The sequence below is a fragment of the Topomyia yanbarensis genome, chromosome 2 (assembly GCF_030247195.1).
Source record: "Topomyia yanbarensis strain Yona2022 chromosome 2, ASM3024719v1, whole genome shotgun sequence".
Taxonomy (NCBI): Eukaryota; Metazoa; Arthropoda; class Insecta; order Diptera; family Culicidae; genus Topomyia; species Topomyia yanbarensis.
In genome coordinates, this window is record NC_080671.1 from 207646898 (window position 1) to 207660803 (window position 13906).

The window sequence follows — 13906 nt, forward strand, 5'->3', positions numbered from 1 at the left end:
GGCCAGCGCTATGTGCAATATCGAAGAGACTAATGTCGTTCTCAATTTCGAAGCGAAAACGAAAGTGTGAAGGAAATAATGAAATTGAATTTACCCGCATGCTTTGTCGTAGGCCGTTGTCTCATTTTCGGTTTCGTAATGTTCTAGTGGTTTAGAAAGTAGCATCGCTCGCTCGTCATTTTCGTCGGATTTTGGTAAACGAAAAAAACATTTTTCGACTCTGCTTGCAACCATTATTCAATGTTCATCTACTTCCCGAGAGAGCGCGCGACACTTTTAATCGAGTTTACTGAAAAAGAGGAGAAACTTGATGTAATAGTGTAGTACTGTAGAAAGACGAAACGTCAAAATAATCTTGTTCCCTCTGTTTCTTCTCATACGCACGATGTAAACAATAAGGCAAACGACGAAACGAACGTTTGTTTAAATTTATTTTTTTTTGTCCATACGACCTAGGAAAGTTTTATAAGTTTTATGTGATTTCGCGTGTTTTTTTATAATTATTCCCAAAGAACAATTGTTAACAAGTTGAGTGCACTGTCTGTGTCGGGGAGAAGGAAAATTTTCTCGTGATTTGGTAAGATATCCATTACAAAGCGCATCTGTGTTCTTGCGGTCAAGTAACTTACATTTGGATGCTACCGGTGGGAACTTATTTAATCTGAATTCTCTCGGTTGGTAACGGAACACATCGTTGGTTCATATTGGAAAACGAGCTGTATGTAATGAGTATGTAGTGTCGTTGATGTAGTTATCTAAACAAGTCAATGAGAACGGGTTTGTTTAATCCAATGTGCTATTAGATGCCTAGTATAATTCCATTATCCCTCTGAGTATTGATTTATTAGATATAAAAATTACAGCACTAGTTATTTTTCATCTCGGGCCCTCCGAAAAGTTACGCCAAACTTGTTAAATATTTCTTGGCGATTTTGTCCTTTAGCCAGTCAGTCGCGTCGACATATTTTATGTGATGGACAGGTGTCTTCGTCGGTCCAATGCCGACATGAGCGTTTTCAAATATAGCTGTGAGAACTTTCTTCGTCCCCAACAAACGTATCAGTTGACTGATTCTAATCTTGCTATAGACGCGAGACCATGATTGAAAAATAGTTCTATAGTTGTTCTGTCGGTATAAGGGTCATTAGGTACGAAAAGTTAAATGCAATTATGCTGGTTGGAGGCATAGCAATGCAATGTATAATTATGTACTGAAGAACCATAAGAAATTCGTAAAAAAAACTAGACTAATTCATTTTTAATGAGCTTATGTTAAGTTACAAAATAATTTTAAAAAAATCGGATTTAGGTCCTTTTACTACAAGCGTATGTGACGTTTCAATAGTAATTTAATAAATGTCACTTACGACTTTTTACTACGCGCGTATCTTTTCATTCTAGGGATTCCAAAATAAATGTACATACGACCGAGGGAAACCAAAAAGACGTATACGTTATTTGGGAAAATATAGTGGATAGAACGTATACGACGTTTTATAATTTATTTTATAACTTGGTTAAAAGTTTTATTTTGAGAATCCTGTTCGTGTACTGCGATAGTAAGTTTAGAGAGGAGTGGTAACATGTGGATAACACAATTTGTTTACTTTTGTCGCTTAGGACCTTTTGAAAACCCAACCGAGAAATGTTAAATTTAACGGAACAATGTATGATGCCGACATCAATTAAAAAATACAGCTGAGCGACCTTGTTGGGAAAGTGTTAACATTTGGCAGCGAACCAAACCAAGTTTCTCATACTATGATCGAATCAACAAAAATTCCAAGATCATGTAAACAATCTCTTTGAACTGTCAAAAAAGTGAGGTTAAACATTACCATGCAACGTTCTCCACCGAGAGGTTCACTTTAGTTAATTTACATAACCAATGAACTTTGTACCGCGACTCACCACTTCATTTGCCGCGTTGCCAGGAAGCCAAGCAAAAATATACAAAACAGTGCTGCCCAAACACATATTTTGAGTCCCACCATTCTTGCAAAGGTGAAAAAATACTCAACTTTCTTGCATTTTTCAAATTTAAAAAAATCATTGAAAAATCACGATAGCTCTAAAAAGTGTCATTTCAGCGGAAATATTCTTAAAAATGTGTAGTCTTTTGAATAAAAATAAGAAAAAAGGGGGTTAGGTCGGACGAGAAAGGTCTATTCACGCATGCGAACCTGTATGCGATAATGATTTTCAACGTCTTTTTATTTAAATGTTTACACAGGTGTTCTTTGTGATTGAACTGATATAAGTCAACATCTCAGCGGGCCTAGCAGCGGGCACACAAATTATGGCCCCCACCGACAATGCAGATTGTTCTGCTCGTTTTGCTGCAAGCTCAATTCGCACTAGATAGAAACGATACGGCATGGCCCGATCTTTAAATGTTTGTTAAAAAAGTGAAAATATCCGCACATTGAAGAAAAGTATTGTTTTGGACATGTCGGTAAATAACTAAAACTTTTCATACCAACAAATGAAATCGATTATGTTTATTGTAGATCGACCTTAACGCGACGTTATAGATCTTGACTTTGAAATCATGGTGGCGTAGCAGATATCTGAGCGAAAGCCACACCAAAAAGAATGATGAAAATATTTTTATTTATCGTACAAAAGGATGATCTTCCATCTGCACCAAAAAGTTGATAAAATCGCCTTGTGTCACATAGTACTCATTTCCCAAGTAACCAGAAGTTCAGATAATACTTAAAAAGCACACTTTAATATTCACAGAAAGTTCTCAGCGAACTTTCAAGCTGCTTAAGTTTTATTGGAACTTGAAAGCTGCTTAAGCCGCTATTAGAACATAAAACGTATTACAAAATTACTTAAAACGAGAAGCCTATGCAGCTTCCTTATACGAACTTTTGGTTGCTTGGGTTGACATGAGCTGCGTGAGGGGAATGTTCTGTGTGTACGCAGCAGAAGCGAATCGCTGGCAAGGTTCGAATCGTTTCAAAGGATTCTCGTCCTGTATCACCAAACATAGTTATCTATAAACCGTCCTTCCGTCCATAATAGGACGAATACATAATGGAAAAAGAATTGAATTAGAAAATCCCTTTTATTAATCATAATATAAGCAAATATTCTTCAAATCAATAATCTACAAACCCGAAGAGTTTTGCAAAACCTTCAAGAAAATCAGTGAATGTGGCAACCCTGTCACTAAGCGAAAGCAATAGCAAAAAGGATTATGAAAATAATCTCGTTTACTATACAAAAGGTGGGGCTTCCATCTACATCGCAAAGTTGATAAAAGAGCTAGCCACAAGCTATCGGTTAGTCGCTTAGCACAAATCGAGTTGTGCTTGCAAACAAACAGCATGTGCTACCCTGTGCTCCAATGTACCGCAATGTGCCTAGATGTGCCATGGTGTTCAGCAAAACAAAAACACGGGTTGCTGTGATCATTAAATTACACTTTTTTTTAATAGCCCGCCTCTCACCCCCACACCAAAAGGCTCGCAAAGAGAGCCCCCTGGTAGTGGACACATCAGTTCTCAGCGTACAAAAAAAGGTCAGCACAAAAATAAAAAAAGGTATTCGCGAAGACGCTGAGAACGAGACAAATAGACAAAATAACACTTGAAAGTAACCGGCACAAACATTACAGTATAATGTACAAATAATAGCTACAAAGAGCACCCATCATTCGTAACCGAACTTTGTACCGAGAAACAAGTACTTTTTGTTCTCTCCGGTGTGGTTTAGTTTTTTCGGTAGTACGAAGGTGCTTGCTGTGGCAGAGGCTGCAGTAAAGCATTACTAATAAACAGTCCCGCGAGTGATAATTATTACCTGCGATATCGGTGAAGGTAGTGCAGTGAAGTGCGTTACTAAACAGTTTTCTTGCCTGAAAGACGGCTTTGTTTAGACGAGCTATATCAGCTTTCTACTGTGTGAAGGTCACGCGGGTGACGGATAAAACAAACGAAGGATCAATTCACCTACCAGCTCGTCAGGAACCAACTGGTGAAGTGTTTTGTTTTTTACTTTTCTTATCGATCTTTTTTTCTTTTTATTGCTTTTGATTTTTTATGTTGATTTAAGTTAAACAGTGCGGTCGAGCGTGGTGCTCCCGCAACAAAATAGAACAAACAGAAGGATCACCCTCCGAATACGAATCTTATAGGGAAGAGGAACGTATATCTGATTCGGAGACAGATAATATTATGGTCGATCCACTTCCCCCACTTTCCCCCAATGTCTCACAGCACCCCCCCCCCCCCCCGAGTCAAGGTTTACCAGGATGGATCCGCTGGTCCTTGGGTGGTATATTTTCGGCCCAAAAATAAACCGTTAAACAGCATAACTGTTGCACGGGAGCTGACAAAACGTTACTCGGCCGTAACCGTGATTAAAAAGGTTCAGTCAGATAAACTGCGCGTAGTCGTTACTGACTTGAAACAGGCCAATGATATCGTTTGCAATAGCCTCTTTACGCTGGAGTATCGCGTCTACATCCCTTCTCGTGATGTGGAGATCGACGGTGTGGTAAGTGATGCGGGTCTAACTGTCGATGATCTGATGAATGATGGGGTTGGCCGCTTTAAGGACCCTAACCTTCAATCAGTTAAGATTTTGGAGTGCAAGCAATTGCACTCAAAGTCCATCGAATATGGAAATTACTATCCATCAGACTCGTTTCGCGTAACCTTTGCCGGATCTGCACTTCCGAGCTACGTTGAAGTGGGAGGAGCTCGTCTACCTGTACGCCAGTTTGTACCGCGGGTCATGAATTGTTCCAATTGCAAGCAGCTAGGTCACACGGCCACCTACTGTAGCAATAAGCAACGGTGCGGTAAATGTGGGGAACGCCATGCGGATGATACTTGCAGTAGCCCCGCTGAGAAGTGTGTTTACTGTGGGGAGAATCCACATGCACTTTTGACATGCCCAACGTACAAACTTCGCGCGGATAAACTGAAGCGATCCGCAGAAATGCTTAAAAGAGCTGTTCCACTTATCTCCGAAAACCCATTCACTCTCTTGCCAACTGACGATAACGCCTCTAACGACCCTTGCGAGGAGCATTCTTTGGCTCCGCTTGGAAACTATAGGAAAAGACCTAATCAAAACTCACCTGAACTTCCTCGTAAGGGTCCTAGGTTGTCCCAAACAAGGGTACAAAATAAAAATAATTCATCAACTGGAAGTGCTGGTACAAATCCGAAGATAATACCTCCTGGTTTTGGGAAATTGAGATACAACCAGGAGTTCCCAGCACTCCCAGGGGCACCAAAAATCCCAAGTGCTCCAATTTTACAGTCAGAAACTCAACCTAAAACGGGATTCCTTAAATTTTCTGACATTGTGGACTGGATATTCACAGCTTTCAACATTACCGATCCTCTGAAAAGCTGAAAAGCTATTCTACCAACAGTAAGAACATTTTTAAAACAGTTGACTGAACAATGGCCCCTCCTTACAGCGATCGTATCCTTCGATGGCTAACTTATTAGACGGAATCAAGGATCTGATCACTGTTTTACAGTGGAACTGCAGAAGTATTATCCCCAAAATTGATTCATTAAAACACTTGCTAAATTACAATCATTGTGATGCATTTTCCCTATGTGAAACATGGCTAACTTCTAATATAAACCTCAACTTCCACGATTTTAACATTATCCGCTTGGATCGAGAAGACTCATATGGAGGGGTACTTTTAGGGATCAAAAAGTGCTACTCCTTCAATCGAATCAACCTCCCTTCGACGCCAGGCATTGAAGTTGTCGTTTGTCAAACAACAATCAAAGGCAAAGATCTTTGCATTGCTTCTATTTACATTCCTCCTAGGGCCATGATGGGATATCGAAGATTCTCCAACGTGATTGAACACCTTCCCTCGCCCCGCCTGCTTCTTGGAGACTTTAACTCTCACGGTACGGGGTGGGGCTGTCTATACGACGATAATCGATCTTCGACAATTCAAGACCTTTGTGACAACTTCAATATGACAATTCTGAACACAGGGGAAATGACACGAATTCCTAGACCACCTGCGCAAGCAAGTGCACTGGACATATCTTTATGCTCGACATCACTACGGTTAGATTGCAAGTGGAAGGTAATATCTGATCCCCACGGTAGTGACCACTTACCAATTGTAATTGCAATCACCACTGCACAGTGGTTCCATTCCTTAAGAGAGGCGGCCATAAATATATTTAATGCAAATTTTGATACAAAACTGCATTTCTATTGTAAATTTGGGTCGCAGAATTCAAATTTCGCAATAAAAAATCGGTTATATCCACCTAACAGTGTAATACGGCTTTTCTTATTACATTAAGATTCACATTTACTTTTTTTGTTCCAGAATTTTTTTTAGTATCGAATAGTACAAGTTGTGCTGCGCTGGTAAAAAAAGGAATAGTTATTCATTGAAAGTTCTCTAAATTGTAGCTTCCGCTCCTGAACGCAAGTATTATGATATCGTCTTCGGAAAGCATAATATCTCGAATTTTAAATAAATCGTGCATTTTTTTCCTTTAAAATGATGGTTTTCGTGAACAACCAATGTGTTTTCCTACAATAAAAATTATCCCATAATAAAAAAATATATTTTAAAATAAAGAAATACTACTTGTACTTGAGAACGTAGTTGTAATACGAAGTGGAGTAAGACATTTGCCTCGTACATCAAATATTCCGTAGTGCCATGTGTTTCAAAGAGAAGCGTCAAATAAATCGATATAGCATACAAATAAACTCATATTTCTGCTCTCCTTACACTCCAAAAACTGAAAATTATCATTTAATACAAAGCTAATAGTAGTGGTATCCGAAAAAAAATTGAATATTAAAAATTACAGATCGACAAAAACATTTTTCTGGAGAGCTATCGATTATCAATATTATTTGCATTATCGGTAAATAACGAGCCACCCTATGTATTCTTCTATATACTAAGAAAACCAGTTCAGTATTGACAAAATTAATTATAAAACTATAAAATATACATACAGAACGATGTAATCGCAAGATAAAGACACGCCTTCGCCAAAATATTTTTTTTGTATTATTGGCCTATGGGAAGACCACTGTGCACTGGTTCAAGACCATCGACACCAATCAATGTTCCCTATGACCTCACACGAAACATTGATTGGAAGAGCTACGCTGCTGAGATATCCAAAACTATCGATTCAACACAGGTACTTCCCCCGGAGGAAGAATATAAGTTTTTGTCCAACTCGATTCTCGATACCGCGATTCAAACTCAGACGAAACGAGTACTCGACGTGAACACCCAAAAACGTTCTCCCAACCCGTGGTGGGACAAAGAGTGCTCAGACGTGTACGCGGAGAAAGCTGCCGCGTATAAAACCTTCCGGAACGACGGGTTAGTTGCTAGTTATCGAGTGTACGCGATATTAGAAAAGCGAATGAAAAATTTAATGAAAGCTAAGAAACGCAGTTACTGGCGCCGGTTTGTCGACGGGTTGACAAGAGAAACATCGATGAGCACTCTTTGGGGCACGGCCCGACGTATGCGAAACCGAAACAGTACTAACGAGAGCGTGGAATATTCAAACCGTTGGATATTCGATTCCGCCTCGGCACAGAAAATCTACCGCGCCGCGTCGCCTTACAATACCGCGAACGAAACACCGTTTACGATGGTGGAGTTCTCACTTGCTCTCTTATCATGTAACAATAAAGCCCCGGGGCCAGATAGAATCAAATTCAACTTGTTGAAGAATCTGCCAGACTCTGCCAAAAGACGCTTGTTGAATTTATTTAATAGGTTTCTTGAGGGTAACATTGTCCCACATGACTGGAGACAGATGAGGGTCATCGCCATCCAAAAACCAGGAAAACCGACCTCCGACCACAATTCGTATCGTCCGATTGCAATGCTGTCCTGTATCCGGAAGTTATTCGAAAAAATGATCTTGTTTCGCCTCGATACTTGGGTCGAAACAAATGGCATACTGTCAGATACACAATTTGGCTTCCGCAAAGGCAAAGGGACGAACGATTGCCTTGCGTTGCTCTCAACGGAAATTCAAATGGCATATGCTAACAAAGAGCAGATGGCATCAGTATTCTTGGATATTAAGGGGGCTTTCGATTCAGTTTCTATCAACATTCTTTATGAGAAGTTGCACCAGCATGGTCTTTCGCCAATTTTAAATAACTTTTTGCTAAACCTGTTGTCTGAAAAACAAATGCATTTCTCGCATGGCGATTTATCGACATCACGATTTAGCTACATGGGCCTTCCCCAGGGCTCATATCTAAGCCCTCTCCTCTACAATTTTTACGTGAATGACATTGACGAATGTCTTGTCAATTCCTGCACGCTAAGGCAGCTTGCAGATGACGGTGTGGTCTCTATTACAGGTCCTAAAGCCGTCGACTTGCAAGGACCACTGCAAGATACCTTGGACAATTTGTCTGCTTGGGCTACCCAGTATCGAGTTCTCCACGGAGAAAACTGAGTTGGTCGTATTTTCTAGAAAGCGTGAACCAGCGCAACTACAGCTTCAATTAATGGATCAAACTATTGCTCAGGCTTCAACATTCAAATATCTCGGGGTATGGTTCGACTCTAAAGGTACCTGGGGATGTCACATTAGGTATCTGAAACAGAAGTGCCAACAAAGGATCAACATTTTCCGTACAATAACTGGAATATGGTGGGGTGCCCATCCAGGAGACCTAATCAGGCTGTACCAAACAACGATATTATCAGTGTTGGAGTACGGATGTTTCTGCTTTCGCTCCGCTGTGAACATACACTTCATCAAACTGGAGCGAATCCAGTATCGTTGCTTGCGTATTGCCTTGGGTTGCATGCACTCGACCCATACGATGAGTCTCGAAGTGCTGGCGGGCGTTCTTCCGCTGAAAAATCGATTTTGGGACCTCTCATATCGATTGCTCATTCGATGCGATATTCTGAACCCATTGGTGATTGCTAATTGCGTAAGGCTTGTCGAGTTTAATTCTCAGACCCGATTCATGTCCTTGTACTTCGTTTACATGGCACAGAACATCAATTAATCTACGTATAACGTCAACCGTGCTCATCTCTTAGATACTTCTGATCACACTGTATTTTTCGATACATCCACGAAAGGAAGAGATTTGTGGAATTCCGGATCATATTCGCCCACAAGTGGTCCCAAATATTTTCTATTACAAATACCATCAAGTCGACTGCGCCAAAATGTTCTACACTGACGGATCAATTCTCGACGGGTCCACAGGCTTCGGTATCTTCAACGAAAATCTTGCTGCCTCATTCAAACTCAATGATCCTGCTTCAATTTACGTCGCAGAATTAGCTGCCTTTCAGTATACTCTCAGGATCATTGACACCCTGCCCTCAGACCATTACTTCATCGTTTCGGATAGTCTCAGCTCCATTGAGGCCATCCGTGCGGCGAAGCCTGGAAAGCACTCACCGTATTTCCTGGGGAAAATACGGGAATATCTGAGTGCTTTATCTGAAAAATCTTACCAGATTTTTTTTTTATTTCGATTATAGAGGTTTTAACCTTAAGGTCATTCGCCTCTTCGGGTTAGAAAAATCTCTTATGAAAAATTTCTAACCCTATGTGCGGGGTCGGGACTCGAACCCAGGTGCGCTGCGTACAAGGCAATTGATTTACCAACTACGCTACGCCCACCTCTATCTTACCAGATTACCTTGGTTTGGGTCCCGTCACATTGTTCTATTGCGGGCAATGAGAAGGCGGACTCTTTAGCCAAAGTGGGCGCATTAGAAGGCGACACTTACGAAAGACCAATTTGCTTCAACGAATTTTTCAGTATCTCTCGTCAGAGGACGCTCGATAGTTGGCAAACCTCATGGAGCAATGGGCATCTGGGACGGTGGCTACATTCCATTATCCCGAAGGTATCAACGAATGCTTGGTTTAAGGGGTTGGATGTGAACCGGGACTTTATTCGTACGATGTCAAGGATCATGTCCAACCATTACTCGTTTGACGCGCATCTCCGTCATATAGGGCTTGCTGAAAGTAATCATTGTGTTTGTGAGAACGGCTATCACGACATCGAGCATGTTGTTTGGCTGTGCGCAGAGTACTGTGTTGCCAGGTCCCAACTAATAGATTCCCTTCGGGCCCGAGGTGGATGACCCTATGTGCCAGTCCGGGACGTCCTGGCAAGCCGTGACCACCCCTATATTTTTCTTATCTATATCTTTTTGAAAACCATTGATGTCCAAGTTTAATACATTTTACCCTCTCTCATTCACAGTAGAATCTCACCAACCTATCCCTGCATCTACAATATGGCATTGCTTCACGAGTCTTCGGTGCATACCCTTCTTGATAACCGTCTACCCAGAACATCATGACATACCTCACATGCAGATGATATAGAGAACCTCATGACAGCATCAGAGTGCCAATAATTATCCGAAATATCGACCCTCCCCTCGCCCCTACGATTACAGGCTGGAAACTACAACACCACAACAAAGTGTGCATATCCGCCACAATGATCAATCAGCAAACGACGATGTCAATTACACAATATGTATCCCACTTCCTACCTTTTTTCTTTACTTACATAAGAGGGGAGCAAGCCGCCCCTAAATACGGCTTTCCCTTCCCCCACTAACATGTGACATGTAATTAAAAAAAATGAATTATCGGCCTCGTTAAGCTACAGCATTTGGGCCTAAATAAACGTATTTAAGATAAAAAGTGTGCCTCAATGTGCCACACATGTGATAACGAGTAAAATGATTTTGTATTACTGCGGATCGTATTCTTGTATCGTGTTTTCTTTGCAAATATAGTGTGTATGACAAATTGTTCTAAGCACTCACCACTAGGCTTGCCATGTTTCACATGTAGAGTAGAGCGGGGTCAAGTAGGTCAGTTTTCTTTGACGAGCTCGTGTGATGATATTTTTGCGTTGATTTTGACAAACAAGCACTCGTTGGAAAGGTTATACATCTGGCAACGTTTTGGCTGTAATGGTTTTATGCCTGGCTAAATATTTTTCAAGCTAAGTCCAATAAGGCGAAGGTACTTTTTTCGATGTTTCTGAAATCTGGGGGTACGATAGGTCACTACATTCGAGGTTAAATTAAACAATGTACACACCCAGAAAATAACCAGTTCAACTTTTATTTGAAGAGTACTAATACTGCCGATTATTTAAAAATTAAATTGGAGTCAATCAGGTAAGAAAATTAGAAGTGGCAAATGATGTGAAAAATCATGAAACCGTGAAAGGAAATGTTGAAAAACATGTTTTTTCGGCAGCTGCGTCTGGTTTTGTACTTGCAAATTACTTTTTCGGTGTCCTTGTCATCACCAGAGTATGGAATTGAAGTTGTTCATTCCGGCTGACGTAGTTGCTTAGCTGTGAGACGATCAGTAGTGACCTATAGTGCCCCCAAGTTTATGTTTCATGTTGATGTCCGTAGTTTTTTCAAAAACAAGAATCGAAAAATCATCCCAAACTCGTCTTCAGGATTAATTTTTACGTAAGAAAAACCTCACTTGACATGTTTTTACATTGATTAAATGTACTGTACTGAGGACGAAAGACACTGCGTTTTCTCGGAACAACACGAGAAAAATAAAAAATAAACGACATCGTAACTAATACAGCTGATCTACGGTAACAGCCGAAATGACAGTCGTCAACGATGTTCTCTCCCGTGTATCTAATTCATACAAGATGAGCGACCTCTGCAATAACATAGCAAAGATAATGACCTATATCTATTGTACCCCCATTCGCTAGTAACAATTGAGGTTTTGTGGCGCTCTTGAAGTCTCTATTAAAACTTAGATTACACTTGTAGTGTACAATTGTTACTTGGGTTCTACTCTATTCGTTTTACATGAGCTTCCAAAGAGGGACATTCATCTGCGTGTACTAGAACGATTTTGTAAATTGTTCTTTCCAGTGATGATGGTACAACAGATGCAAGTTGGCGAATCGCTGTTTTATACCATGTGCATGAGCCTTGGCGGCAAGGTTCGAATTGTTTCATAAGATTCTCGTCCTTAATCACAAGACAGTTATCTGCAATCCGTCCTTATTAGAACGAATATATAATAGAAAAAGATAAAAATGAGATTTTTTTTTATTAGCTTGTCGTAAATGTGTTCTTGTTAATGATCAACTCTGTGTCTTTTACCAGTGAACAATAACATTAAGGTTGCACAGAGAAAGGGTAAAATTCGCAAGCGACAAAAGCAGTTTTTTTCCACACCGGTTGTCAGATCTTCATAAAAATCAATCAGCAGTGATTTTTATGGAGATCTGACATACGGTGTGGAAAAAAACTGCTTTTTTCGTTTGCGTATTTTACCCTTTCTCTGTGCAACCTTAAAAGTAATACGCCGTAATACATTAATAGATACGATAAAATAAATTCGCGCATGGTGTTCGCTAGTCATGCTGTATTTTCAATGTAACAATGGCCGTGCCTTGTACACAACCCTCTATTTTTTGCTGAATTTATTGTTTTCGTCGACGATTTTCCATATATTCTCACATACAAACTTAAAAATTCTTGTGAATAAACCAAGAGAAATCGAATAAGTTCATATTTAGCATAAGGCATACGGAGACAATACCCTTCGATTGAGCGGTGTTCCGAAAAAAATAAATTTTTGTGCCGATCTAATATTTATCTTTGAAAATGAATAAATACAAAATATCAATAACATTCAACTCCTTCTAGGATACAATGCTGGTCGGAATGTTTCGAGGGATGATGTTGAATGAATGGGAATACCCACATTCGTTCGTACCAGAGAGATTCCTCAAAGATGGAAAAATAGTAATACCTCCACAATTCCATCCTTTCGGCGTTGGGCGACATCGTTGCATGGGCGAAATGATGGGCAAAGCTAACCTTTTCCTATTTTTAACCACATTGTTTCAGTCGTTTAGCTTCTTCGTACCGGAAGGTGAACCAATTCCAACAGACGATCCTATCGACGGAGCTACACCTAGTGTGCGGCAGTATACAGCCTTGGTTATTCCCAGATAATACTCCCAAAATACTTTACGTAAAATATTAATAAAACACGTTTCCAATCTATACTCGATCTACTTAGTGTTGATCGTCTTTGCAGTCATTGTCATATCACAACTCCCCCATGGCCCGATCTAAATATTTTGCTTTAGGTTAGGATGCGGTAACATTTTATTATGTTTTTAGTGACTGATGTGGACATACATGGCGTGACTGGGGTCCATGGTACGTTGCTACCGGCGCTTGTTATGTTGCTGCTGGTAACCGAAAATAAAGTTGTTTCAGGTAGGTTTCCCGGCAAGATATTTCTTGCATCCTTTGATGCCAATAAGATATGTCGTCTTCGGCGTTGGACTGGTGAATGAGGTCACAAGAACAATGCTATAACTTATATAGCCAAAGCTGGCGGTTTTCTTTGATGCATTTCTTTGCCAATTAGAAGCGAATATAGGAAAAGAACAAAAAGGAACAATTTGTGCTTTTTATACTTGTCGTTTTTTTGAAGTTGAATGCAACATATTTTACCGATGTTTTAGAATTGGAATTCTTAAATTTCGTAAAGGATTAAATAAATTATATTCATTTGAAGAAAATTACTTAAACTATTACAACATTATATTCTGGTTGCAGTTGAAAATCGAAATAGTGAACTTGCGCCTATCGATTTTTCTCCTGTTTTCAGCGTGCGGAACTAAAGCGCAACTGGTGTAGATGATGCGCAAGTTGATTCTCCAACATGTACAAGATGCGCTTTAGTTCCCCACTCTGCAAATGAGGAAAAAACGAAAGGCGCAAGTCAATTCTTCGATTTTCAACTCCCACTAGAATATTTATTCTGTTCATCGCTATTTTATCCTACAATACATAATAAGTTCGCCCACCTATGTTTGTACATATCAT

At 40.1% G+C, this 13906-nt stretch overlaps 1 protein-coding gene across 6 annotated transcripts in view; it reads left to right on the forward strand.

The window, feature by feature from the left end:
- LOC131682791 (probable cytochrome P450 303a1) overlaps window positions 1-13052 on the forward strand; it is a 202671-nt gene extending 189619 nt beyond the window's left edge. For all 6 annotated transcript variants that reach the window (XM_058964544.1, XM_058964546.1, XM_058964545.1 and 3 more), the window contains exon 4: window positions 12710-13052. In XM_058964544.1, the coding sequence (XP_058820527.1) occupies window positions 12710-13021 (312 nt within the window). In that variant the 3' untranslated portion in view covers window positions 13022-13052. The remainder of the gene's footprint in view (window positions 1-12709) is intronic.
- Window positions 13053-13906: the final 854 nt, after the last annotated feature.